Source organism: Quercus suber, unplaced genomic scaffold (assembly GCF_002906115.3).
Source record: "Quercus suber isolate HL8 unplaced genomic scaffold, Cork oak 2.0 scaffold_196, whole genome shotgun sequence".
Lineage (NCBI taxonomy): Eukaryota > Viridiplantae > Streptophyta > Magnoliopsida > Fagales > Fagaceae > Quercus > Quercus suber.
The window spans coordinates 622,372-650,242 of NW_027069654.1; the positions used below are offsets into that span (position 1 = coordinate 622,372).

Sequence of the window (27,871 nt, forward strand, 5' to 3'; positions counted from 1 at the left end):
TAAATTACTGATTAACATTAAAGCACATTCAAAATAAAAAAAACATCCCCAACTTTTTTAGGTCGGCCTCAGATCTCTTGAGGGTACTAGCAGCTTTCAAGAACTTGTCACGCTCTTGCGCTAAGGCACTGCTCTGGCCATCGACCTCCTCGTCTAACCTGAAAAGAGCCTGGATAACCTGCTAATAAAAACAAGTAACTCCGTAAAGAGAAAGGAGAGTACTAAGAGACAAAGTTCGAATAAAGTAAATAGGTACCAAAGGACCCACCATGCCTAGATATTTCTTAAGGTCAAGGACAACCTCTGACCCACTCATATTTCTTAGCTCGGCCATGTCAGTGGGAAGAAGAAGAGACTTCTCCAGGGCATCGGCTACGAGAGCCCCCTTAGCTCCTTCAGATTCTCGTATCGACGCGTTATCCATCAGGGGCTGATCATGGAGCATGGCAGCAGGCAGCCAGGCTTGAGCCTCGGACTGCTGGATGATCTTCCTACCTTTCCGTTGACCACCGAGCTTCAGTTACTTTGAAGGCCTACGAAATCTACCCTCCTCGGGTGGGGAATGGGATTTGCTCCCATCCATTGGCTCCTTACCCTTGGAAAGTCTCTTCCTTTTTGGGTCATAAGACTCGGTTTGAGGGTCTGATACTGTGGGGACAGAGGATGACCTGGTTTGCACAGTTAAAATCTGGGGCGGAGGTGTTGGGGGCTTGGGCTGCGACTCTTCCGGTGCACTCTTCTTGGAACTGCCTTCAAGCAGGTCAAGAAGACTGGTGTGGGGCTGTCTTTTTAAACCCATTTCAGCCTGAGTACCAATTCTTAGGGACCGGAGGTCAGCTTTGGACAGATGAGGGTCTCCTAGATCACCAGAGGGATCCTCGGACTGATCAGCTAGGTTGAACACACTATATTCGTCCTCAGAAGAGCTCAGTTCAACCACCTCCCCTGCCTTCTTAGATTGTCCTTCCTCGGCCACCGTTACTTGGTGGGATGAGGAGGGACCTGCTAGCAGAATGCCTTCAGGTATGTGAGATCCCTCGGAAAATGCAAAACCGTCCTCCACCACGGTAATCTGCGTAAGCCGAGGGTCACAAGCTCTAATTACGTGCTTCGGGACTGGGAATGATTTCTGAGCTGGGTCACATCCGAGGATTTTGTGAGCAACTCTAACCTGGTTATCAGTTTCGTTCAGGAAAAGTTTTGACCTAAGAACGGTTTCCAAATCCACTTTATTAACCAGGTGGAAATGACGCGCAAAGGCGTGCGGATCTGCGAGAAGAAAAGCGAAACTCCTGTGGTTAATCAATCAAAGCGGATATACAGCTATAAAAAATAAAAATACTGAAACCTAGATCGTCCCCTACGTCGGACACCCTACCTGGCTCTCCCTCTACTGTTAGGCAGTGAAAACCGTCGTGCCACTCCCCCGACACTATGAGGAAATCTTGAGTCAACCCCTTATTAGAATCAAGAAGACACTGGATGAGTCGGACCCTATCGTCCCTCGTCTTCATATAGTACGTCTTACCCCTCAGGTGATGAAGGTTATAGCACCAGTTCACATCGTGGTGAGTCAGTCTTAGCCCCATTTTCTCATTCAAGGTATCTACACACCCTAATATCCTAAATACATTCACGGCGCACTGGGTAGGAGCCAGACGGAAATGCCTAAGGTAACTGAGAGTCACTGGCCTCATAGGGATTCTCATCCCTCCCTCTACGAAAGCGACTATCGGGATCATGACTTCACCCTCTGTCCTCTTAATGTACCACTCCCCTTCTTCACAGTACCTTAAACTCACATTATTAGGTATCCCATAGTCAACAATGAATTTGTTCACCATCTCGTTGGATTCAACCAACTTCTTAAACTTACCCATCCCCCAAGGACGACTAAAGGTTCCAGAAGAAGAAAAGAAGGAATAGAATCAGGGAATATTTGGGATCACCGGAAGAAGAAGACTTACAGAAATATGACAATTCTCTTCAGGCAGTGTGCAAGTTGAACCAGATTCAAATTATACACACCAATGGTCGTAAGCGCGAAAATGAGGAAACCAGACGGTTCAAGCAGGTACTTATACTCCCCCTTAGGCTCCCCAAATGTAACCGCCTGCCCATAAAAGCAGGAGATCCCCATCGAACAACTACCATCACACCGTTGAAAGTGGGAAACGTGGTGCCGCCAAAATTTAATGTGGGCACACACTGAGTCTTGGAACGCCAAAACGTGCATCGGGCAGTCGAAAAGTCGCCAACATTAACGCGGACCGAGGTGAGGCGGTTCGTCTAGAAGGCCCGTGGATATCAAAACCCTCCTCCCCGTCCGAGGGAACGTGCAGCAGGGTTTTGAGGGGCTATTGTGGGGCCCGTGGGCCTGATAGCCTCAGCCCATTGTGTAGTAGGCCCAAGGCCCGCGTCGAGGAAGGATAACCATCCAAGGCTAAATTAGGGAGAGACTCTTTTTTGGACCCACGCCGAGGACCTCTTCGTCCTTGGCATACTAAGGATAATTTTGGGAAGGGACAAGCCCAGAGCAAGCTATCACCTCCACACTTAATGCATTCACCTAACCCCTCTAGTCGCATTAATGGGGATGCAACCCCTTAGCAGGGCGACGTTGATCAGTGTGAACCACTTGAGTGTTGATAAGGCCTTTGATATGACGGACGGTCAGAAGAAAGGCGAATGGATGATCAACAGATGGAAGAACGAGATAGGACAATGAAGACTATATAAAGAGGAGCGAGTGAAGTTAGAAAGGGGGGGGGGGAAAGAAAAGAAAAAGGGCTCCTCGGCCATGGCTGAGGAGCATCCCCTAGTTGTAAATAGTTCTAAGTATTTCTTTAATAAAAGAAGAGGGTTCATGCTTGGTGAACGACGGCCAGCGCCTAAACCTTCAATCTATTCTCTACAAATTTATTGTTTGGAGCTTGTTGGGCTAAAAATTCAAATTGAGTCCTTACAATTAATATTTAAATTTGTGAATTAAAATTGTTTAATAATTATATAAAAAAATATAAAATTTTACAATTTGTGGTGCAAGCTAAATACCAAAAAAATGTTTTTTTTTTTTCATAATGTTTTCAAAAACACAACCAAACATTAGAAAAGAAACAATTTTTGTTGTTGTTGATCGATACAATAGACTTAATTTACTAGTTGAGCTAAAATAAAATAAAATAAAAAAACTCAGGGAACAATTTTTCTTGTGACCAAAAAGCATTCACCAAACACAACAGATCTGCGCAGCGTTCACAAATATCTATTACCAAACGGGCCTCATAGTGCGAAACGTCGTTGCTCGGTCATTATCGGGCTTGTAGCACACGTTGCGCTGCGGGTCTTTTCTCTCGCTCGTCTCATTCTCATCCGTCACTGCACGTCATCAAAACAATTTGCTACTTTCCGTGTCCCAAATCCATCCACGCCCACAATTCCACATTTTCCCTTTTCACACACCCGCACGTTACTCTAGCATCCCCCTCGTCACCGTCCCTCCTCTTCTTCACCTTCTTCATTGTTTTTCTACTTCTGATGTTCACATAACATCCTCTCTCTCTCTCTCTCTGCAAAAACAAAGAAATAAAAAAGACCGTTACACAATGGCGAAGTGCGTGACTTTCTCTCTCTAAAAAACCTGGAAATCCAGCTGAATCTGAAACGGCCATGGCCAATTGGATCTCATCCAAACTCAAAGCCGCTGAAACTCTTCTCCAACAGGCACTTCTCTCTCTCTCTCTCTCTAATCTTATGTTTGTTTCCCGAGAAAATTAATTTTAAATTTATACTTCACCAAACTCAATTCGAGTTAATCTTAGCATTTTCTCTGATCCTAAATTATGAATCAACAATTTTTCTATTGCTCTAACTCTTCCAAAGTTGTGATACTACTATATATTGTGATTTGTCTTTGATGCTTTCTATTCTTTCAATTTTTTGATGTGTAATATTGGTGTGATGTACGGTTCAGATCGATCAGCAAGCGGCGGACTCGCTTCGCAAGAACGAGAGGCCTTATGCCGATGAACTAAACGTCGATACGCCGACAAAAAGTGAGGGCATTGTGCCTCTGAAAGATCAATTAAAGAAAAAACCACAAGAGAACAATGACTATAATGGAAAATTGCGTAGCGATCCAAATTTTAGTACGCTTAATAGTAAGGAAACTGAGATTTCTAGTGCCCCGAAACCCTCACCTAAACCTAAGTCTTCTACACTTATGGATAGTGATTGGACTGAACTCCTTGGCACGCCTAATCAGAGCACAAGCTCTGTGGTGAATCGCAGTAATGGGGGGAGCGTGATCCGCGGGTTGAGGAAGGATGGTAAGAGAAGGGGGAGTTCGGGGGCAAATGTTTTGGTATCGGAGGTGAAGAGGAATCAGAAGAGTAGTGGCAATGGTAGTAGTGTTTTGAAATCGGGGTGGAAGTCCAGGGAGGAAAGTAAGTTTAAAGGGAAAGCGGGTGATGGGGAGGAGTCTAGCTCTTCGGATTCATTGGGGAGGTCTTCGAGTGTTGATGTGCAGAGTGATGGTAAGTACTTAGAAGGGCGAGAAATTGATAGAAATGAAACGGGTGTGAAGCTCGTAGGTGAATCAAAGAATGAGAGAAATGAAGAGAATGGCAGGCATTTTGAGTCTAAGGGTGTTTCTTCGGAGGATTCTTCACCATTGAATCAAACTGTGGAGATGAAGTCGGTCTTGGAGAAGGTTGATGTAGTATCTGATGTGAAGATGAGAATGGATAATGTTCAGGGTAGGTTGAGAAATACTATAAAGGAAAAGCAGAAATCCGTTGCATCATCCAGAAGTTCTGTCTCTGATGATTTAAAGAGAGGTTCTTCTTCGACAATTGATTTGAGTTCTGATTCAGATTCAGATTCAGGTTCAACTTCTGACTCCGAAAGTGAAAACGAGAGGAGGGAAAAGAAGAAGAGGAGGGAAAAGATTCTGGCTGAAAAATTGGCAGCTAGAGCTGTGGAGGCTATCAAAGAGAGGGAGAACGTGGTTGCCAGGTTGGAGGGAGAGAAGCAGAGCTTGGAGAAAATACTAGAGGACCGAGCCAAACAACAAGCACAAGAGGTACAATTATCCAGATTTTGTTATTATTCTCTTATTTTTGTTGGATTTATACTGGTGATGTGGTTGACCAGATCATTTCTTGTTCAGGAAAAAATGCCATGCTCTTTGTGCTTGTGCTTCTTTTTTTTTTTTTGGGGGGGGGGGGGGGGGGGGGGGAGGGACTATTATATTATGTGTAATTATGGAAATGTGATGCACTGTAATAAGGTCTTCTGTGGCCACAACAAAATGTTACAACATCTTCATAAGTGAGATGTCAATCATAGGTCAAAATAAAATGAAATAAAAAAAAAACGTATATATTACTGGGACTCACCACAACTCAAAACAAGGGTGTTGTGAAAATATCGTAAGATTTGGTTTTGTCCCTAGACTTTCTCTTTTATAATTGATTGGTTTTCTTGGAGTAGGGGAGAATCATACATAGTTCGTTATTCTTTATATAATTGTGTGTTATAGATCATAAATCTTTCTTTCCTTTTTTTGTTAAATAATAATAATAATAGTAAGATTCTATTGAAACAAAAGGGTGTAGTCCTAGTGCATTGGAAGTATACAATGAACAATAATTAAAATCACCTCTCTACATGTATTTTACAATTGTTGAATCAATCACTCTTGATAAGAGGTATCTTTATTCGTTCAACTTATAAAATTAAAAAAATTAAAAAAATAAAAATAAAATAAAAAAAAACAAAGGAAACAGGAAGAAGTTGTCTGATTGGCATGAAGGGACAATAAAAATGCTTTTATTAAGAGAGCTCCTTTTAGTCAAAGAATCACATCCTGCATCACTATTCGTGGTGTTTAGTAAAAATGCATAACAGACAACAAAGTTGCTAACTAATCTAGTATCATCCTATCTGATTGCATTAGCGCGATTCTGTTCCATAAATACAATTCAAACCATAGGTTTCACAACCTCTTATCCCTCACAAATGAATGAAAAGTTCCACTTTTGTCCAACGTTCAATCCCCTCTCCCCCAACTATCAAATTATCACCCCCCCCCCCCTTTCTTATTCAAAAAATTAAAAATATTGCCTTTATAGTTTTTGCAGAAACTATTGACACAGAAAATGTTGTGGGTTGATTGAAGCACTGATCTTTGCTAGTATTCTCTATGTTGCTTCCTACTGGAGAGGCTTAGTGAGGTCTTGGGTTCAACCATGTTAGGGGAGGATTTGGTAAGGGAGAGGACTATTTCCAGTTCTGTAGCCTAGTATGGCAATTTGATAGTTCTTGTTATTTCTCATTTTATTGATGTTAGTAACTGTTGATTCCAGTTACTATTCACATTGTCACTTGCCTGCAAGTGAAACAAGAAAAAAAAAAAAAAATTAAAAAAGAAAAGACATGGAGCTACTTAGGATTCAAGGAACTTGAAACATGCAATTTTACTTCCTCATGTTGTGAGTTTGGAACATTGGTAGTTTACATCTTCTGCTTGTTATCTCCATATTGATCAACCTCATTTAGAGAATATCCTAAAGTTGTCCGCTTTTGATCTTAAAGGTTTGACATATATGAATTGGTTGTGAGAGGTATTGGTGGTTAATTCCCCAAATCTATACTTATCTTAGTTTAGGGTTGGACAAGGAAGGTTGATATGTAGGACTGTCACTTGGAGAGATTGTGCACAATTGAATCTGAGCGCTGGGCAAGACTGGGCTAAGTTTACAGTTGTCAGGCTTTGGCTTGGGTTGAAAAATCTCAATCTGCCCTCATATTTAAGGTTTGGATTGATGTCTAGGAATTCTGCCCAGCCCTCATCATTGCTGAACGTTATGAAAAATATACAGCCAGCAACATTCTCAAAAACACAAATACACACACAGATACATATGTCTTTATTTTATTAGTAAAAAATTAAATTTTGTCCAGATCTGCAAGAAAAATAATCTCACATGATTTGGAGAGACAGAGTAAGTGCTCTTACACAGTGCCTAGGTTATAGGATAGCAGGGCTTTATTGTGGCCAAGAAATGGTAAAAGTGGAAAGGACACTGGATGAGTTATCATTTGTGTTGAATGAGAGTCATAGCTTTCATTACATTCTTCCACTTCTTAGTCCCATTTAGGTCATTGTCCTTGTGTTTGGGGCAATAAATATTTTACCTTTAGAATTTCACTACACATCAGAATGCTATTGCAGATTTGGAGCTTCTGTAGAGATTGAATTTTTGGAGGGTATTGCGACCTTTCTTGAAGCTAGTTTCGGGTGTGAAAGATAGTCTTAAACTTAAAGACTAGCAGAGTGCTCTTATTTATTAGATTTTTGAGCTACTTTCTTCACCATATTTCCCTACCTATTTTTAATGTTTGATCAAAAGATAAAATTCTGTGTAATCTCTGTATCTGTGCATTTCCTCTTCCCCCCACCCTCCCTCCAAAGGGGAATGGTTTGGTTAGGGTTGCTCACAAGAGGTCAAAATTAAGTTATGGGCGAAGTTGTCAATTCGGTTCTGCTAACCATTTTAGTTTGTCTATCGGAACGGAATATTTCAGTTCTAGTGCACCATTTTGGAGTTAATGATATATATCTATCTGACTATTTATCAAGTTTATGCTATATCGATTCACAAATAATAAAAATTCTTAGCACTGTTTTATAAAATACTATAACATAATAAAATGCCCCGCTACCACCTGTGTGTACCACTAGTTGTTGGTGGCATACCCAATTGATGGTTAAGTTAGCTTAATATATCCTCTATATATTTCACCCCAAACTACAGGTAAATAATAAAATAAAATATGTAAGGGAAAAAAAAGAATAAAAGAAAATAAAAAAGATGAACAACATTACAACTTTGGTGTTTCCTTTATTTTGAAAAAAAAAAAAAAAAAAAATCAGTTTTCTATGGTCCACACACCACATAAAGAAAGAGAAGAAGAAAATAAGAGGGAGAAAGCGGGAAGGGAAAAAGAAAGAAATAAAAAGGGGGAGAGAGAGAGAGAGAGAGGATGTTAACTATATCGTCTGAAATCTAAATACTGAAATAGGCTAGAGCATACTGAAATGAGAAACACACTGGAATTTAAGCCGATGGGAATAAAGGGTTCACTGCACCAGTTTTAAAACTGGTATGAAATATTTTGCCCGTTTTGGCTAGAATGGAATGGAATTGACAACTTTGGTTATGGCTATACCATCTTAATTCTTAGGTTTGAGCTTGGGATGGCCACCTACCTAACAATCCACCTGAGTTGAAGCCCTATGGTTACAAACCCTAGTCTTAAAGTCCAAGGAGTAACAGAAGCTCAGTTGTTTTCCAAAACAACTACTTATCCAAAAAAAAAAAAAAAAGAAGTTTTCCAAAACAACTAAGTGCCAAAACAATGGTAAATCTAATCATCTTGACATCTCAAGAGCATAGTGCATTCCATGGTGCTAGTTACAACGGAAAACACTTTTTATCTGTTCATGCTTCTAGTTTCTTTGTCTTATACATGTGTATATGAAATTGACCAACTATTAGCAAGATGTCCCCGAAATACTTGCGGTGATTGTATACTTAATTTTACATTCTGGCTTGCTTTAGGCTTCCGATCTACAGACAACTATGATGGAAACACTTGATGCTGTTGATTTAGAGAAACAGAAGCATAATAATACGAGAAGGGAGGCCCTTGAACGATTGGCTAAACTTGAGGTAATTTAACCTGTTTTAGATATCTGCCTCATATTCATGTTTAGATGGTTTTTGTCCTCTCTCTCTCTCTCTCTCTCTCTCTAAAAAAAAAAAAAAAAAAAATCAGTTTTCTATGGTCCACACACCACATAAAGAAAGAGAAGAAGAAAATAAGAGGGAGAAAGCGGGAAGGGAAAAAGAAAGAAATAAAAAGGGGGAGAGAGAGAGAGAGAGAGGATGTTAACTATATCGTCTGAAATCTAAATACTGAAATAGGCTAGAGCATACTGAAATGAGAAACACACTGGAATTTAAGCCGATGGGAATAAAGGGTTCACTGCACCAGTTTTAAAACTGGTATGAAATATTTTGCCCGTTTTGGCTAGAATGGAATGGAATTGACAACTTTGGTTATGGCTATACCATCTTAATTCTTAGGTTTGAGCTTGGGATGGCCACCTACCTAACAATCCACCTGAGTTGAAGCCCTATGGTTACAAACCCTAGTCTTAAAGTCCAAGGAGTAACAGAAGCTCAGTTGTTTTCCAAAACAACTACTTATCCAAAAAAAAAAAAAAAAGAAGTTTTCCAAAACAACTAAGTGCCAAAACAATGGTAAATCTAATCATCTTGACATCTCAAGAGCATAGTGCATTCCATGGTGCTAGTTACAACGGAAAACACTTTTTATCTGTTCATGCTTCTAGTTTCTTTGTCTTATACATGTGTATATGAAATTGACCAACTATTAGCAAGATGTCCCCGAAATACTTGCGGTGATTGTATACTTAATTTTACATTCTGGCTTGCTTTAGGCTTCCGATCTACAGACAACTATGATGGAAACACTTGATGCTGTTGATTTAGAGAAACAGAAGCATAATAATACGAGAAGGGAGGCCCTTGAACGATTGGCTAAACTTGAGGTAATTTAACCTGTTTTAGATATCTGCCTCATATTCATGTTTAGATGGTTTTTGTCCTCTCTCTCTCTCTCTCTCTCTCTCTCTTCTTTTTGGGGTGTCTGCTACATATGGAAGTCAATGTTTTCTTCTTTATTAAAATTTAAGCAATGCAGTTAATGAGGTTATTTGTTGTTACTAAAGGTCAAAAGTTCTTGCAGACCGCTAATGCTGATCTTGCAAGATCCCTTGCTACTGTGCAGTGGAATCTTGAAGTACAGGTACTATAAGATCCTTTAAGATTCTTTATACAAATGATTGTGTCAATCCTGTGCTTGAATTCTTAAATAAGTTACTAATTGGAATGTTTTTCACTTGGTTTGAATGTTTTGATTTGTGTAATAATAGTGGATGAAATTATATTTTGGAAAGTGTCATGACTTTCAAGTTTATGCTTTGCCTATCTTTGGCTGTCTTTTTAGTTTTGATACTTGTTTTTTCATCAGCTCTAACTATCCCCATAACTGTGTTCCTTGAGTTTAGAGTGCTTTGTGTAAGCTCATATGTTATATATGCTAAATAGAAACTTACTATAGTCCTTTATCCTCAAGGGGTAGCACAATCAGTTGGGGACCACGCCTAAAGAAGCAAAGGTCATTAGTTTGAATCTCTCATCTCCCCCACCCCTTGGGCCAAAACCTTCTTAAAAAAATAAAAAATAAAAAGAAAGACAGAAACTTTTTCTGGTGCTTTTAGGCCCTTTATTAATTCTCTTAAGTTTTCTGTAGCTTTGAAATGCCTATAGTTGCCACTTGCCATACAACTCTGGTTATCTAAAGAAGTATGCAAATTGCTTGACCTTGATACTGGAAAAAGTTAAAGTTGCAGGAGAGGCCCTTTATTAATTCTCTTAAGTTTGCTGTTGCTTTGAAATGCCTATAGTTGCCATACAACTCTGGTTATCTAAAGAAGTATGCAAATTGCTTGACCTTGATACTGGAAAAAGTTAAAGTTGCAGGAGAGTCAGCAAATATATCAAAGTACAGTTTAGGTTGTTGGTATTGTACCATTGAGCTCTGGCTTAAATGCCACTTCCTTGCATAAGAATGCAGTGGAGGGTGAAGTATTGTACCATTGACCTTCAAGAGTAGCTTATACTTTTTATTTTACTTTTGGACCAGGTTAATTGGGTAGCAGAAATACGGGAACAAATTGAATTGAAAGAAGCGACCTGTGAAGGTATGTCTCCTAGATAACAGTGCCAATAATTGAATTAACTTTTTGATCCCCTCTGACTATGCTTTTGTGTTTTCAACTACAACCTGTACAACTACTTGCCAAAGGAACTGAATAGGGTATTTATAATATCCAATGAGTTTTTAAAGAAACAGATTCCCCTTCCCTCTCCCTTGGGCCAAAATTTCTCTTAAAAAAAAAAAAAAAAGTAAAAATCTCAATGCGAGAACATAGTCTTATGTGTACAATACCTTATTTGGTTGTTATGGGTAGGGGAAATTGTCATTTTAGAGTTTGCTATGCGCATGAAATGCTTTAGAGTTTAGAGAGTTTGCTATGGCCTATGGAACGCTTTAGAGTTTATAGGAACTTTTGAACATAATCTCATCCTTAGTGTAATATGTTTTTATAATTTTCTGGGCGGAGACTAATTTAACGCTCTTAAGTTTTGTTTTGATAGGTTATTTGCTGACTAATGCTTAGCTAAAATTAAGAAATTTAGGGTTATAAAGGTTGTAAGAGAGGGTTAGGGTTTTGAGATGCTAAGAGTCAATAAAATAGTAGTTCGAGAGCTTCTCTGGGGATAAGCAGTAACCCTTGAATACTTCAGATGTTCAATACTTAATTCTATTGAATTTTTTTTTTTTGGGCTATCTTTTGTCCATTATGCATGGAGTAGTCTTCTTTTAATAAAATTATTATTACCTATCAAGAAAAATATATATCTTGGTCCTTTGTGCCCATTTACAGTATATTATTATATCAATATATAACATTGTCAATATGAGCTTGGTCCTTCAAAATCCCCTTTCTCCTTGTAGAGATCAAGAGAAGGATCTCAAATTCTCATCAGACTGGAACATCTCTAAAACAAGTGAGTTATATTCTGTCTGTGATGATTATTTTGGGGGCAGAGCCATTTAAAGCTATGTATATTTTCCATCTTTCATAATAACTCTTTGCAGCAACATGAATTTCTTGGCCTTTTGTATAATCTTTACATTAATCTGATAATGTTGTAGTTAGCTGCTTCAAAGGGAATGGAATTTGAACGAGAGATACTCGAGGCAGAATATTCTCTCATAGCTGATAAAGTTATACAATTGCAAGATAAGGTTAGCTTTTCAAGCCATTGATATATTCATAAATGATTTCAATTTCTGATAATAATAATAATAAAAAAATGATTTTAATTTCTAGCTTAATACTCCCCTTGCTTTGTGATGTTGACACCATTGAAAAAGTAAGCTTTTGTAGATGCATGCAGATCATGTCCTGAGTACTTAATATCTATAAACACATGTTTTTTTTTTTTTTTGTGTGTGTGTGTGTGTGTGTATACATGCATGTGTGTGTGTGCGCATGCTCACATGCAATCATTTTGTTTGACAGTGAAAGCTGAAGACTATTGAAAATATGCTCCTAAGTTAAATGGTTTTAAACTTTATAGTTGGACGGAACAAAATTGTTGTTCCTTTGAGGACACTGAAAAGATGTTGGTTAAGTTAAAAGATCTTTGCCAGTGTAGTCTCTTTTATTGGTCTCAGTGCTAGAGTTTTATAGATTGTTCCTCTCTTTCAGAGTTTATGTCTTTTCTTAGAATAGCTTCTTGATTTCTTTCTTCTTCTTTTTTCTTTGTTGTCTGTTATTTCTTTCATGTGTTCATCATCATGAACACCTTGTATTTTTCTTTCCTTTTTTCATCAATAATATTACTCTTATTACCTATCCCAAAAAAAAAAAAAAAAAAAACTGTAGTACATTTCCCATATATTGTATGGTGACTTTTTTCTTTTAATTAATGAAATTCACTTATTTATCAAAAAGAAGAAGATATATTATATATATATATATATATTAATATTCTTAATCCTTTTTTTAAGATATTAGATACATATGATTTAATGGACCTAATTTTACAATTAATAGACCTAATTTCTTCTCACAACACATATCAAACACACTTGATTATAAAATTTCAATATATTAGATACATATGATTTAAGTCCTACAGGTATAATAACTATATTTAGATTCTAGAATTAGATGCCTCACTTTGATCGGGCTAGCGCCTTTATGTTTCCTCACGCTTCAAGCGATATTTAGTCACCTTTTGCTGTTGACTACCTTTGTGCAGTAGAAGTTTGTGTATGCCCAATATTAAGAGCAATTGCATCAGTAGATGTAAAATAGAAAAAGTGTACAATTTTACACATTTTTGCTCAAAATTTACCCACATCAGTCCATCTATAATACTGTGCATGTACAATATTGCTACAGTAACCATGCATATTTACATGGTTACTGTAGCTTTCTATTTTATTTTTTCCTCTCTCATCTCTCATCTGATTCTCTCTCTTCCCCTACCCTCTTCCACCTTTACCTTCTCTTGAATCCAGCAACATGCTATGAAAATCTATATAAGTCATCAAACTCATTCTGAATCTAGATCCCAAATTCATTAAACCCATATACAAATTCATATAAATAATCAAGAAGAAGAAGAAGAAGAAGAAGAAGGGGGAGGGGATAGGGATAACATATAAGGTTAGATATCCAGACAATAGAAAACGCGCATGTAGCCCCAACCCCAAAAAAAAAAAAAAAAAAAAAAAAACGTATTTTATATATGATATACAATCTGGTTGGGTTACTCAGTTGGAAACCCTAAACCTGACACCTGGCCTGCAAGTGACAGATAAGACCTGCTACCAACTGATTCACCCATTCAAAAATATCCATGACCCTTCAGGTCAGACGGGATCAGTAGGATGGGTTGGGATATAACTGGTTAGCGACCAGCCCTAATGTCATGAAACTGATGTTGATAGATGCAAGGGTACACATGATATCCAGGGGAGGAAAGCTACAAGACTTAGTCCATGCCTTGTGTTATGAATTAAGACATGCATCGCCAAATTGGGTTAATATCCTTTCCCCATTTATAGAGATTTTCAAGCTCCTGTAGTCATAACAATCTTTTTGGTTACCCTTGTAATTGGTTCATTTAGCTATATATTTAGGGATTTGATGGTTGTGGCACCTTTTCTATTATTTCTTGTATAATCCATGAAAGCATGATATTATTGAGATCACATAAAAAGTTATTTTATTTTAATATAATTATTTGATTTTTCTACACATACAAATACATAAGTAGATATAACCTTATGGAGTGAGCCTTTGGTGACATAAGAAGAGGTTCTGTGGCTCCTAGGCATGAGCAAAAACTACTTAGCCTGCCAGGGGTGAATCCCCATGGATTACCCGGCAACTGGTTTTGGTGGGTGGAGTCAGTAGCGCACAGGTTTTATTGGTTCCGAAAATGTGACAAATCGGTACTTTTTTTATTATTATTTAACAATAAAGAATCTAAATGCAAAAGTTGACAAACTGTGTACATTGCTTCTTTTGGATAAAGTAGGTTTAGGTTTGAGCATTTTTTCACTGCAATATCCTTGAGATGTCCACAGCTTCTTTTCTTTTGTAAATGCTGTTAGCATGACTCATTTCTTGTGCAAATGAAAGACTATGTTTAATCATGTATCTCCTCTTCCTTTGCAAGTTTTAATGGTGAGTCCAGGGGTAAAAAAGGATAGAGGTGCTGTGGTCCAAATATGGTGAGCTTGGCTTGATGCAAACACCTCCTAGTGCTCTATAATATCCAGTTTGTTTTCTAGTGTGTGTGTGTGTGAGAGAGAGAGAGAAAGAGTATCTATGTCGTCTATTGTAATGGATGTCAGAATGGCCATTTAGTCTCCATACACTGTTGCTAATGGGGCTGGATGGAAGGTAGAGAGTTTTGGAGTTTTTGGGTGTTACTTAAGTTTTGGGTTTAACCAACTGAGTGCGTATCCAATTTATATGAAGAATTTTTATGCTTTTATCTTTGGAGTCTTCTGATGGTTTACCAAAGTTATATTCCAAGTTCCATATTTTTTGACATATCATGTTAACCTGATTTATTTGACTGATACCATATATACATATATATAAGCTTGGGCAATCAATATATTTTACTTACAGTATCGTCTATATTTCAGGCAAAGAAGCTGGAAGCAAACATTGAAATTACAAAGAAAGAGATGGAGGAGCCAACTGAAGTTGAAACTGAGCTCAAGCAAAGGCTTGGTCAGATGACTGATCATTTAATTCAGAAACAAGCCCAGGTTTGTCTTCAAACATCCTGGATAATTCAGTCAGTGATTTCTTGTACTTATTTTTGTTTGATGAATGGGGGCCATATGATACATCTGGTTTTTTTAGCTTAATGCCTTATATAGAAAAGGCAAAAGCATACCATAAGAGTTTGTAAAGTGTCCTCAGATATAAATGAATCATTCAGCCTTTTGTTGATGAAGAACCAAATTCAGCCGAGACACCTTTTGAGCTTTGAGAGGGATGGAGCCATAAAATTTAATTACTTATATTCTTATAAAAAAGAAAAAAAAAAGTTAATTAGCTATATTGTTTTGCAATGGGTGTCTCGTCAGGTGCAAAAAAAAAAAAAAAAATACTGAATTTACTGTCTCTCCCAAAGGTTAACTTGCCAATTTAAAAAAAAAAAATTTGGAAGACCAAAAAGTCATGTATATAGGATCTTGCTTCCAGGTCTGCCATTACAGAGCCTCTGCTATTATTTAAGGCTCCTGGTTTGATTTATTGCTCATTTGTTTCACATTCAAATGTTTGTTGCCAGTATGTAACATTTTGCGATCATGGACATTTTGCATATTGTATGCTATTGGTTATCCTTCTCTGTAATACCACTATCAGCTACTTCAAAAATTTATTATGATCTAGTTCTAGTGTTTGTGAAAGATTCCTTTGTATGATAACTTGAATTATCTTAGGACAGAGTTCATGATTGAGTTCTTTTTCAGTAGTAAAATTATTCTAAATCACAAATTTTCTGTAATAAAATGAAATTCACTAGTATGTGTAATGATCACCGAGATTTCAATTCTTAAATGTTCAACCAGGTTGAGGCTCTCTCATCAGAGAAGGCAACTCTTCTCTTCAGAATTGAGGTACGTTGTCACCCCAGATTTATTTTATACTGGTATTATCTACATAAAACAGATCTAGTGATTTGCACTTTATACTTCGATGCATTGTGTAGGCGGTTTCAAGATTTCTAGATGAAAACAAGACAATGCTGGCGGATTCTGTAAGTACTTCATCAAGGGACTTGGAATCAGGAAGGTGGGAGCTCTCAGAATCAAACTGGGGGCCTCTGTTTCATGACAGGATGCGTTCAGGCAGGAAACACTTGGGATCATTGCTTCAGCAGTTGGATGCTATTTTCTTGGCTGGTCAGGTATTTTTAAGGAGGAATTCCAGAGCGAAGGTGTGGTCTCTGGTTTACCTTGTATGCCTTCACTTCTGGGTCATATATATATTCATGTCACATTCTCGAGAATCAAATGGAGTCAAATCTGGTGCTGTCATTTCCTTGGAAAACATTAATAACACTGCAGGTGTATGATTTGTAATATATGGTGCTTTTCTTCATTATTCATTTGATTGCCTCAGCTTTTAAGAGGTCTTCATTTCTTGGTGTATTATGGACACTAGTCCCACCCGCACATCGAGTAACACTGAATATGTAGGGATTGTATTTAGGGATGTAATTAGTCACACAACTTCACATCAATGCTGTGCAAAAAAAATTTCCTACCAGATTTTATTTCAGTACCTAGTAATAGGAGCAGTTTGTTCATTTCCTCGTTAAAGTTGAAGATTTCACACCAACAAAGGGGAAAATTATCTTATGAGACAGTTGCTTGGGGACTATCGCACGTGGGACCCACACATGTTGTGAGTGAGTGGTATAATGAGACACTACCTCCAACCAAAAGGAAGGTATCTCATGTTGTCAGTGAGACATGCACTTCATACGCTAGGCGCATTTGAAAATTTCTCCCAACCAAAGGGAGTGAGACTTGGGAGTCAAGCTATGGTTTCCCTTTTTGCCTCCTTTATTTTTTATTTTTTTATTTTTTTATTTTTTATTTTTTGAAAAAGGAAGTGGGGGTAACATTTAAACCCTTTAGTGGTGTAACAAATTAGCATGAAGATTCAAAAGTATAATGAATTAAACCCTATGCCTTTGGAGTCGTTACACCCTATGCCCCAGGATGATGGATGACATTAACCAGGTGGTTAAATGAAATTATGAAATGGTGTTGAATTAAGTAAAGAAACCCAATCTAAGAAGCCTTGGAGAGCGAAAGTGAAGAGAAGAAAGAGAGGAGGAAGGCAGAAACAGAAAAGAGGGCCAAGCAAAAAGACGATAGCTGTTTAAGTACCATGGTCAGTTAGTAACGGTCTAAATATAAATCTTTGAGACCAAACGCTTTTTTAAATGAATGAAAGTTATATTTAAACTGAATCAATAAGGGTTTAGTGTTCCTGGTTTAGATTTGCTTGCCGAGATTGTAAAGTAAATTGAAATATAGGGAGGATAACTGGATAGCAAGAAGGAGAAAACTATCCTATGCTCATGCTTCTATTGATTTGAGGCAGAGATAATAATATTCTATTGGTATCAATTGAATTGAAAAACTAATAGGGAAGGTCACAGTTCAGAGAGGTGTCTAGTGAAAGCCACATTTTATGCAGCTATTGCACCCAAAAAAAAAAAAAAAATGCTACGGAGCAAACTATTTCAAGTGTGGAACTTGGAAAGTAAAAACGGGTGCCAAAAATTCCAAGCGTACGCATATTATATTATTATTATTGTTGGCATTACGGATTATTGGGATTAAATATTTGCAATATTGTCTTAGGGAATGATGGAATTAGATTAAAAATAAAATAAAATATAAATAAATACATATTTGTAGCCAATGTACAAGTTTTTCACTTTTGCGAAGTTTAAAAGAGGTGGTTGATGGGCAATATTAGAGCCTATTTGGTTTGTTATTTTGAGTTTTGTGTTTTTAAAATGATTTTTTTTTTTTTTATTGTTTTGAGAATTTTTTACCAAAACAAGTTTTCTATTGTTCATCCCAAAAAATGAAGAATGTGTTTGGCACTTGTTCTCTATTTCAATTTTTTTACTCAATCCTTCTCTTAAAAAAAAAATAACAAAAACAAAAACAAAAAACTAATAACACAACCTAGGCCTCACAACCAGCCAAACCCTCCTTCATGGCACCCAACCAACCATTGCACACAAACAATTAAAATTAACAAAAAACGTGAGACCCACCACTTTTTGTTTATAAAGTGGGAAAAATGTTTTAAAAATTTGGTGACCAATACCCATCATTTTTGAAGAAATCGTTTCACAAACTTAAACCCGGAACACATCACTTAGAGAGAGAACACTTGTCGTTATATCAAGGCCTAATGTTTGAATGATAGAAATAAAAATGAAGGAAAAATATTTCCTCTAATAAAATGCAATCACTAAGATAGTCTTTGCAAAGGAAAAGAGCTAGAGTCAATTACGATAACAAAAACCTAGAATCTGTATTTGGTAAAACAAAGATATAAAGATTATTAAAAAAAGAGAATTTTTTTTTTTAATAATTTAGTTGTTATAATAAGTAGGAAGGGGGATTCAAACCATTGTTCTTCTCATAAAGGAGACTCATCAATATTATTAAGTTATAAGACTCTTGATCAAAACAAGAGAATTCATGTCACAAATTTAGACTATACTAGAAATATTTATCATTATGTAAATCAAAAAATAAAAATTAGAAAGTAATGACTTATAAATTGAATGAATTCAAAAAATATACAACAATTTATCAAGACTTATGTTTGATACTAAGTCTTTAAGAAAGATTTTTCCCCTCATAATGGTGCTTACAAACTTCTTGGACATCTTTCTTTTAAGATACAATGATCTACTACACAGAAGAATCATGACAATCACTATACCTAGTAAACCAAAAACTGTTTTTTTTTTTTTTTTTTTTAACTCTAACAAACTATGTAGGGGAGTATGATGCAAAACAGTGAAAGGGTGAAAATGACGAATATATATAGACCAAATTAAAAAGAAGAAACAATGATTAATGAGGCAAAAAGCACGTGTTAATGGCGTAGAGATGGAGATGAACAAATGCAAAAAAAATTAACGACAATTAGAACGTTTGGCAACAAAATTTAATTTTTAAATAAAATATGTCAAAAAATATATATAACGTATAGAGCAAGCTTGGCCCATGCACAATCCAAAGTAATGCGATGCGGGGCAACACTAATGCGTGATGGGCCAAGCTAACTTTGGATGGGCCATCCCTATGGTGCTCCTTGGGAACTTTATAACCAAGGAAGGTGCATATAAACCTAATAACCTATTATTCTCTCATTGTGAATAGATTCACAATGTGGGATTAAATTTCTTTACTAAGTAATGTTCAAGCAGACACTTTTGAAGTTAATTTCTTATTTTACTAAGCAAATAATCATATAGTGTTATTCTCCTCCTGTAGAAGAACATAACCCAATGTAGACCCACCTCAAAAGACATGTGAGTTCCACATTTATTTTGGCTTCAATTTAGCCAAAATAAAAACCCATTTTAAAAACTGTTATTTTCTTTACAAATATTGTACACATTCACCATGTTTGATTCATCTGAAACTTAAGTATATGTCAAGTTTTGAAGGAGACGAGAGGGATTTGAAGAATTGCTTGGGCTAGGGCTTGGCTCAAAATAAGAGTCATCTCTTTGAACCACTAACTACAACACTGACTAGTTCCATCCAATTCTAGCAAGGTTTTATTAGAGTCAAATTTGTGTTAAGTGTATCATTTATGCTAAGATGGTTTTTTCCTTTTATTATTATTATTATTATTAATTTTTTGAATATATGAAGAATATATGTTCTTTTAGTAAATATATTTTCATTAACTTTACAATTGGGAAAAAAATTTTTTAAAAAAATAAAAATAAAAATAAAAATAAAAACCCTCTAAGTACAACAATAGCGCATATGAGGAGACTACATTTTTTTTTTTTTTTTTTTTTTGAGAATCATGAGGAGACTACTTAAATGAAGCTAACTCCTTAAATCTTATACTACAAAGTGAGTATTATACATGAACCATAAAGAAAAATTTTGTAAATCATTTCAAAATGAAACTATAATCTACAATTCATGGTACCATCTTTTAAAAGATCTACCATGGTGAATTTTTTCGTGATTAGTTTCAAATTATTATCTTGCATTCTTTGTTTGTATCATGTTCATATGAAAAAAAGTTAATGATCAATCCAAATTTAAAATTCATGTGGTTTACCAATTAATGTCAAAGAATGATTATTCGAAATAACTTTGGTATGATATGAGGAGAAAAATGGTAATTACATTTCACCTAAGAATCATAATTATACAACTTTGCAAGACATAATATGTAGATTATATATATATATATATATATATAGATATATATATATATATGTGTGTGTGTGTGTGTGTTTTTCCATAGATGACATAAAATAATGCCTAAATTATATTAATCTAAATATGAGTTATTGGAGGAAACTAATAAAAGATCATAGATTCATAACACATTAACATCTAGAACGTTGTGTTTTTTATTCGTGGAGAATATATTCTCACTTACACGTAAAAAATTTTATTATCTATATTGTTCTTCAAGCCTAATAGAGCACATTTCTTGTCTCCACGTTTATAGTAACCTAAATTCTAATTCATTTTCACCATAGAAAGTTGAAAGGAAAGCTAAAGAACAAAGCTATAAAAGAAAGTTCTCAAAGAGTGAAAGAAAGCTTTGTATTTCAGAGAAAACTAATTGCATAATTACATTCTTAAGAGAGGTCTGTTTATATAAGAACAGAGAGAGAGAGAGAGAGAGAGAGAGAGAGAGAGAGAGAGAGAGAGAGAGAGAGAGAGAGAGAGAGATAGAGAGAGAGAGAGAGAGAGAGATGCTTAGCATGTAAGGTGGTGTTTGTTATAGACTAACCACCTGATACACGTGTGCTAATAACAGACTAATAACAAACTAACAACAGTAGCTTATAAGTGAAACGGTGTGTTTTGGTTGATCAGAACTAGGCTTGGGCTTTTCCTTTATTTCTGGACTCATTACTGATATTGGGCTCATCACTGGGCTGTTGGTTGAGGCTCATACCGGACTGCTCTTCACCCTCCCTAAAGATCATGGGGAAGCACCACATGAGCTTGGAAACAAGCCAATGAAACCGAGGAAAAGGTAAACCCTTGGTGAGAATGCCAGCCAATTGATCATGAGAAGAAACAAACTTAACTTGAAGATCATGATATAGAACCTTCTCATGAACAAAGTGGTAATCCACTTCAATATGCTTAGTCCGAGCATGAAACACAGGATTACTAGCAATAGCCACCGCAGAGACATTATCACCCCATAAAGTAGGAGGAGAATGAAGAAACACACCAAAATCCTTGAGCAACATATGAATCCAACAAAGCTCAGCAGCACAAGAAGCAAGGGCCCTGTACTCAGCCTCAGAAGAGGACCTAGACACAATAGGCTGCTTCTTAGCAGAACAAGTAATGGGAGAATTGCCAAGATGCCTGAAATAGACTTCCTATCCATAGGATCACCAGCCCAGTCTCCTTTACTCATAGTAGTCTGCAAATGGGTTTTGGGAAAAGGATTATGTCTTGAAATATTATTTTGAGAATAAATATTTTCATGCAAAGCTTCTTTCAAATTTAAAATCCTTTATCAATGTGTTTCTGTGAAACTTCTTCAAAATGCTTTATAAGAAAATCATTTTTAAAATTTAAAGTATTTATAATAAAACAAATGTTTCTCTGTACACCTTTGTGCCCTTGCTGAGTAGTAGTGGTATTAGAGTAGTCATAATGGAGTCTGTCAAGGTGAGTAAAATTCAAAAAAATTTTAAAATCTGTCATGATTCTATCCATGAATGTATTACATATCTCATTCTACGAGAATATGTGAAATAAAGCCTCTCTATAAAGTCTTTCATCAATGTCGATAATAGGAAAATATGTCAGGGGCTTAACTCTTCCAATTAGGAAATTAAATCTGTCTATGTACTAGAAATTACCACAATTAATGTTTTCTTTAATAATTAGTAAAGGAGAATCTATCAAGACTTCAGTTATTAAAACATTTGTTATGTGAGTATTTGAGGATACTATAAAGGGTGTAAGTATGTTATCTATTATAATTTTGTTTAGTACATCTATCTAACTATTAGTCCATTCATATTGGCCAAAAGAGAGTATAGTTCCATCTTTCATGTCTTTGTCTTTTTCACCAAATTTCTTTTCACAAGGTATTTGGACTATATGTCGATGCTTATGCAAAAAAGCAATGGGGGAATAAGAAAAAATCTCTGTCTCTTTGTCTTGTTTAAATTTCTTTTTGTCATTTTCTGTCAATTGGTCATCAAGTGATATTTCTGTCTTTAAAGATCACAAACTTGTTTTAGTTCTATAGATTCCTCTTCCGTTGATATCTTTTAAAATAGTGACCTTTTTGGAAGAATGATTTTCTTTCAGGACAGTTGGTAAAATGAATCTAAAGAATATATCTTTTCCCAACACACTAGTTTTAATTCCTTCATCTGTTACTGAAAAGGAGTAAATCAAAGCCATAAAAGGAGTTCCTAAAACAATTTTAAAAGGAAGGTCTTTAATTAAAACAAAGATTGTTTCAAAACATATTCCATCATGGCATATGTGAACATTAGGTATTTTATAATTAATTATGAGATTTTCTTCATTAGCCTGAGTTAATCTTTTAGATGATTTTTCATAATACTTTATGTAGGGTTAGGATTTGTGGCCCAAACCCAAAAACAATAAATTTGTAGAGTATGGATGATAGAGCTAGGTTAACTGTGGAGCTTATAACGGTTGATCACAACGTCCCAGTATAAACCAGCATGAAAATACACGTAAAAATCAAGTAAGTTTAAGTCCGAAGAGACTTATAATAAATTGAATACAGGTTACAATTCTTAGGGTTACAGTCAGACCTCTCATTTCTTTTTCTTCTTTCTTTTTTTATTATTAGGAGCCCTTCTTCTTTATATAACATCCTCCCCCATCGTCCACTTGTTCTTCATCTAGCTCCCTACTTGAGTGCATGTCATGTAATGTATCTCCCTCAGCTTTTTGTGAATGGCGGTAGTTGAAGTTACACTATTCAGGTGTCTTCTCCACATAAATGCGGCCAGAAAAGTTGCTACAGTAATACGGCAGTGGCAGCTTTTTCTTTTAGATATTTCTCTGTTCCTCTTATCTCCAAGTGTGTCTAAAGTTTATCTAGATTGCTGAAGTCACTAGTAAACTCATTCAAACTCCCCAGATATTTACATGACCCAAAATCTTTTCATTTGAGGATAATGATCTCTTCGAAACACTGATGCTCTCTTCGGACGGAGTTTCTTCGTCCCCATGTATCCTTCTTTCACGCGAAGTACCCCTCGACAATTTTAGCCTCTTCAGACATACAATAACCTTCACATTGGGCTTTAGGCCCACTACATATGGCTGGGCTTTTCCCGCCACACTTTAAAAGTATTAATCCTTCTTGTATACAATTCATGTCAACACCTGAGTCTATTAAAGCAGTTTCTGTCAAAGAAAACTCTTTATTAATTACTAAAGTGATTCCAGTATGCCATTTTTGAAAAATTTCTCTATCAATTAATCTTAAGAAATTCTGTCTATTGCTATCATCTTTATTATTACTTGAAACATCAATATCTATAACCTCTTTATCTGTTGGAGGATCAGGGGAGTCTGCCATCATTGTGCCTGTTAAGGGAGAATCTGTCAATATTTTAGGAAAATCTTTCAAGTCTACTATTTCTGCAATATTTTGTTCATCTATGTCTGTTGAATCATCCTCTTTAATTTCTTGTTTTACTATTTTTGCTTCTGTCATTAAGTCCTGTAGAGTTACTAATTTTATTTTTGTTCCATCTTGTTTCATTTTTATCTTTTCTTTCTTGTCTTTTTCTTTCTTGGCTTTTTCTTCTTTTCGACAATCCGTAACATGGTGTCCATATTTCCTACACCTAATACAAGCCATAGTTATTTCTATAGAATCTTTCAATTTTAGCAAATAGTCTTTTTTGTCTTTTAGATGATTCGGTAAGTTATCTATCAATTTCATTATTATGTCTTTTTGTTTTCTTTTTCTTTTATTGACTTTAAGTGGGTTGGTTGATTTTACTTCTTCCTTTTTCTTTACGTGGTCTATCTCTCTCTGCTGAACATTAAACATTTCCATTAATTCATTTATTACATCCTTCTCAAATTCTAATTTACTTATATGTTTTACATTTTTATTATGTCTGTCACATTATTTTTTAGTAATTAAACATAATGGATTAGTTGTATCAGCCACTAAAATAAATTTGTTCAAAGATAAAATCTTATTTTTAGGACATAATATTTATAAGGGAACCTTAAGTCCTATTGACAGAGCCATTCAATTTGTAGATAAATTTTCAGATGAAATAAAAGATAAAAATCAGTTACAAAGATTTCTTAGCAGCCTAAATTATGTTTCAGACTATTTTCAAGGATTAAGAAAAATATGTAGACCCTTATATAAAAGGTTAGAAAAGAATCCTTCTGCATGGACAGACAAACATATTATGATAGTTCGACAGATTAAAAAATATGTTAAACAAGTCACGTCTATGCCAAAAAGCAGTAGGAAGATTATAACAAATTTTTGTCTCAATCTATTGTCTAAATACTTCTATTTTATGATTTAATATAGGATCTGTCAATTGATCAGCAATTCTTTCATATATTATTCCTGACTTTAAGGATAACAAATGTCTATTTTTTCTGTAAATTCTTTCTTTATCAATTTCTTTTATTATGGAAATATTATCTAGTGAATAGATTTCTTTCGGAATTTTGTCTTTTAGATGATTGAGTAAATTATCTATCAATTTCACTATTATGTGTTTTTGTTTTCTTTTTCTTTTATTGACTTTAAGTGGGTTGGTTGATTTTAATTCTTCCTTTTTCTTTACTTGGTCTATCTCTTTCTGCTGAACATTAAACATTTTCATTAATTCATTTATTACATCTTTCTCAAATTCTAATTTACTGATTTGTTTAACAATTTGTTGAGGTCCAAAATTTCACAAAGCCCATTCCATAAAAAAATAACGAAGGCCTAATTCGTGCAGTAAGAAGAATCGACATCAAGGCCCTATGTATGTTTAGATTTCCAGCAAAAAATGCCATTAAAAAGTCTAGCAAATTCCAGTGAAAGAACTGGGCCGGGATCCCAGAGGCTTGGGATCCTCGGGACACACAACATGCTCTAAGTAAGATTGAAACGGCTCAAAACATAAACGATGAAGGACAAATAGGTCTCAAGTGCCTAGTCATGCGTCAGAAAGTGTAAAGCAAACATTCATGAACAAAGGAGCTACAAGTCAAGGAACCAAGCATGAGAAAATCATAAGTAGAAGTGGTTGGAGGGAGCTTCCAACCCAGCAATAAAAGATCCCGATTGTTTGGGAAAAATGACAAGGATGGAGGGCAGGCAAAAACTGAAAAGGCAAAGAGGGCCAAATAGCTAAGATCAGCAACCTGAGTGGATCTTGGAATAGAAAGTTAGCTAGGGGCTTTTAGCTTGGTCGGACCAAAAGGAAGAAATTATGAGGAAAAAGGAAAGGACAAGCCTCTGGTTAGCTGAAATAGTACGAGCTCTGAGGGGCAAAAGAGAGAAATCGCTCGTGCCCCGAAGCCCTTGAGTCGTACTATAAAAGGAAAAGAAAACCCATGCTGAGAGACATTCATTCATCACCATTTTGATCTGAGAAAAGATATCACAACAGAGCCAAAGAAAGAACTCTGCAAATCCCATTGAAAAACAGAGGCCTGTCTCCCGGTATCCCAAAAAATAGCCACTATAGCACATACTTGGATTCGAAAGGATTCAAACTTTGCAAGTCTTAGAGGTTTGAATAGCCATCAAAGTCTGCAATTTTTGAGTTAATTTGAACCTTGTATCATGTCTTAGTGGGCACACTGTAATCCATAATCAAGAAAAATAATGAAATACCTCATATTGATTTGAGGATCTCTAACAATTATTTGGTGTATTTTCTTTATTACATTGTCTTCCTTTACTTTTTCTTGCTAAAATCCTTCTCACCTAACTATCTTGAAAGGCAAAGCCCAAGCAAAGCCACTCGGACTTGAGTTCCAAATCCCACAAGTCTTGTGCAAAAGCACTAAGTCTGTGAGAATTGGGGCCAGGATCCTCGTGGCTGGATCATTCTCATAAAACTCATTTACGTATATGTATATGTATATATATTAAAATGTATATCCTGATCTAAGAAACTAAAAATTATTTGAAGATATATGTATTGTATAGTGTGTTTTTATGTAGCACCCATAGAGGTAAAGGGAAAGGACAAAGCTCGATTGCATAATAAACATGGAAAAAGATCATATAGTTCAGAGAACCAGCAATCTGGGTTCTTACAGGCCTAATACGCCCTGGGATCCCACGATAGTATTCTCGGGATCCCACAACAGTACACCCTGGGGTACCAAGTGAAAGAACTCTTTTAAATGTTTATACAATAAAAGATAAGCTTTAAATACTCTATTTCAATATCCTTCTCATTGTGAATATTATGAACACTTATTTTACTTATTTTGTAAGAGTAAATGGTCATTTTACGAGACTAAAACACTTATAATGGTATTTTATTGCTTAGGAGGAATTGCATTTTTCATCTTGAGGAGCTTTATGTAACTAGCGCACAACTTGGTTCGTAATCAGCCCCATTTAGCTGCGGTGAACTAAGCCCAATCCATCAAAACAACAAGTATTTGGGCCCGAGATCCTTGTCTCTACTTAGGCCTGTGTGCTAAGAAAAAAAGAACTCTCACATTTTGGCGACTCCACTGGGGACTGGGAAAAAGGAGAGGGAAGAGGTAGTCCCTTCGCAAGCATGGCTCCAAAGCTAGGAAACACCAAGAGGAAGGAAAGTTCCTCTTAGTGCATTCAACATCAAGATCCCAAAATTGTGGGTTCCTCCAACAAACGTTCTACCAAGGGACTTTATATGGAATTTTGGGGAACTTCCTAACACAAGATAAGTTTTATGCATCATTATTTTCTCCATTTTATATTTTGAATATAATGGAATGAAGTCTATAGTTTTCAAATGGATAGCTATCACTGTGTTGCATGAAAGCAAAAGCATTGTATTGTTTAGTAATAGAAGTAGACACTTGTTCTACACAATATAGAATCACAGATAAGTTTAGTTGCCATACTCATCCTCCAATTAAATAGACCTCATTTAAAGATGTTCATAGAAGATAACTGCCCAGCTGAATCAATTAGTTTTGAAAAATAATAAATAAATAAAATGAGGTCCTAAACTTTGATTAGCATTTATGCAATTAGTTTAGTCCTAAACTTTGAAGTCCAAAACTTGAAGATGCTTGTTAAATGAGGTATTGGTGGTGTGAAACTACTTTGTACCATTGATCTCCAAAGGCAACTCATTGATCTCATAAAACTTAACTAATACTAAAGGTATTTTGAGAGTATAGCCAACCTATAAAGTACAACCAAAAAGTTGAAAATAAATGTTGAACTCAGCTAGAAGAAACAAAATCTTGTTTCTCATGAGGATTCTACTCTTTACAAAAAGGGGGTAAGAGGGGTCATGTAATAATATTTTAACAATCAAAACATTGTCTCATTACTTAAAAAAAAATGGAGAAGTGAGCAAAAAAAAAAAAAGATTGATGGAATGAAGATTGTATGAGCTACATAGTAAAGCAATTGCCTCACATTTGGGGATTGATTTATTTTTCTTTTAAAAAAAATCATAATATTGTTTCATTTCTTTTTAAAAAAGAAAAAAAGAAAAAAGAAAGAGAAGTAAGCGAATCAAAGAGGCTTGATGAGATGTAAATTACATAGCAAAGCAATCGCCTCATGTCGTGGGGCTAAATAATTTTGCAGCAACTTGATAATAATATCATATGGCGCAGGTTAACA

The 27,871-nt window shown here is 35.7% G+C and overlaps 1 protein-coding gene across 1 annotated transcript; it reads left to right on the forward strand.

Moving 5' to 3' along the window:
- The first annotated feature begins 3,446 nt into the window (after positions 1-3,446).
- LOC112001157 (golgin candidate 2) lies at positions 3,447-16,537 on the forward strand. Its single transcript, XM_065779018.1, has 10 exons — positions 3,447-3,723; positions 3,974-5,083; positions 8,628-8,738; positions 9,841-9,900; positions 10,801-10,858; positions 11,677-11,729; positions 11,878-11,970; positions 14,899-15,024; positions 15,838-15,885; positions 15,978-16,537. The coding sequence occupies exons 1-10, from the start codon at positions 3,670-3,672 to the stop codon at positions 16,341-16,343; spliced, it is 2,079 nt and encodes a 692-aa protein (XP_065635090.1). The 5' UTR covers positions 3,447-3,669; the 3' UTR covers positions 16,344-16,537.
- The last annotated feature ends 11,334 nt before the right edge of the window (positions 16,538-27,871 follow it).

Bases quoted from the DNA above. Each gene is read 5' to 3' on its own strand.
- LOC112001157 (XM_065779018.1), top strand. From the start codon at position 3,670: ATGGCCAATTGGATCTCATCCAAACTCAAAGCCGCTGAAACTCTTCTC. The intron at 11,971-14,898 runs GTTAGCTTTTCA...TCTATATTTCAG, and splicing joins TTATACAATTGCAAGATAAG to GCAAAGAAGCTGGAAGCAAA. The intron at 15,025-15,837 runs GTTTGTCTTCAA...ATGTTCAACCAG, and splicing joins TAATTCAGAAACAAGCCCAG to GTTGAGGCTCTCTCATCAGA.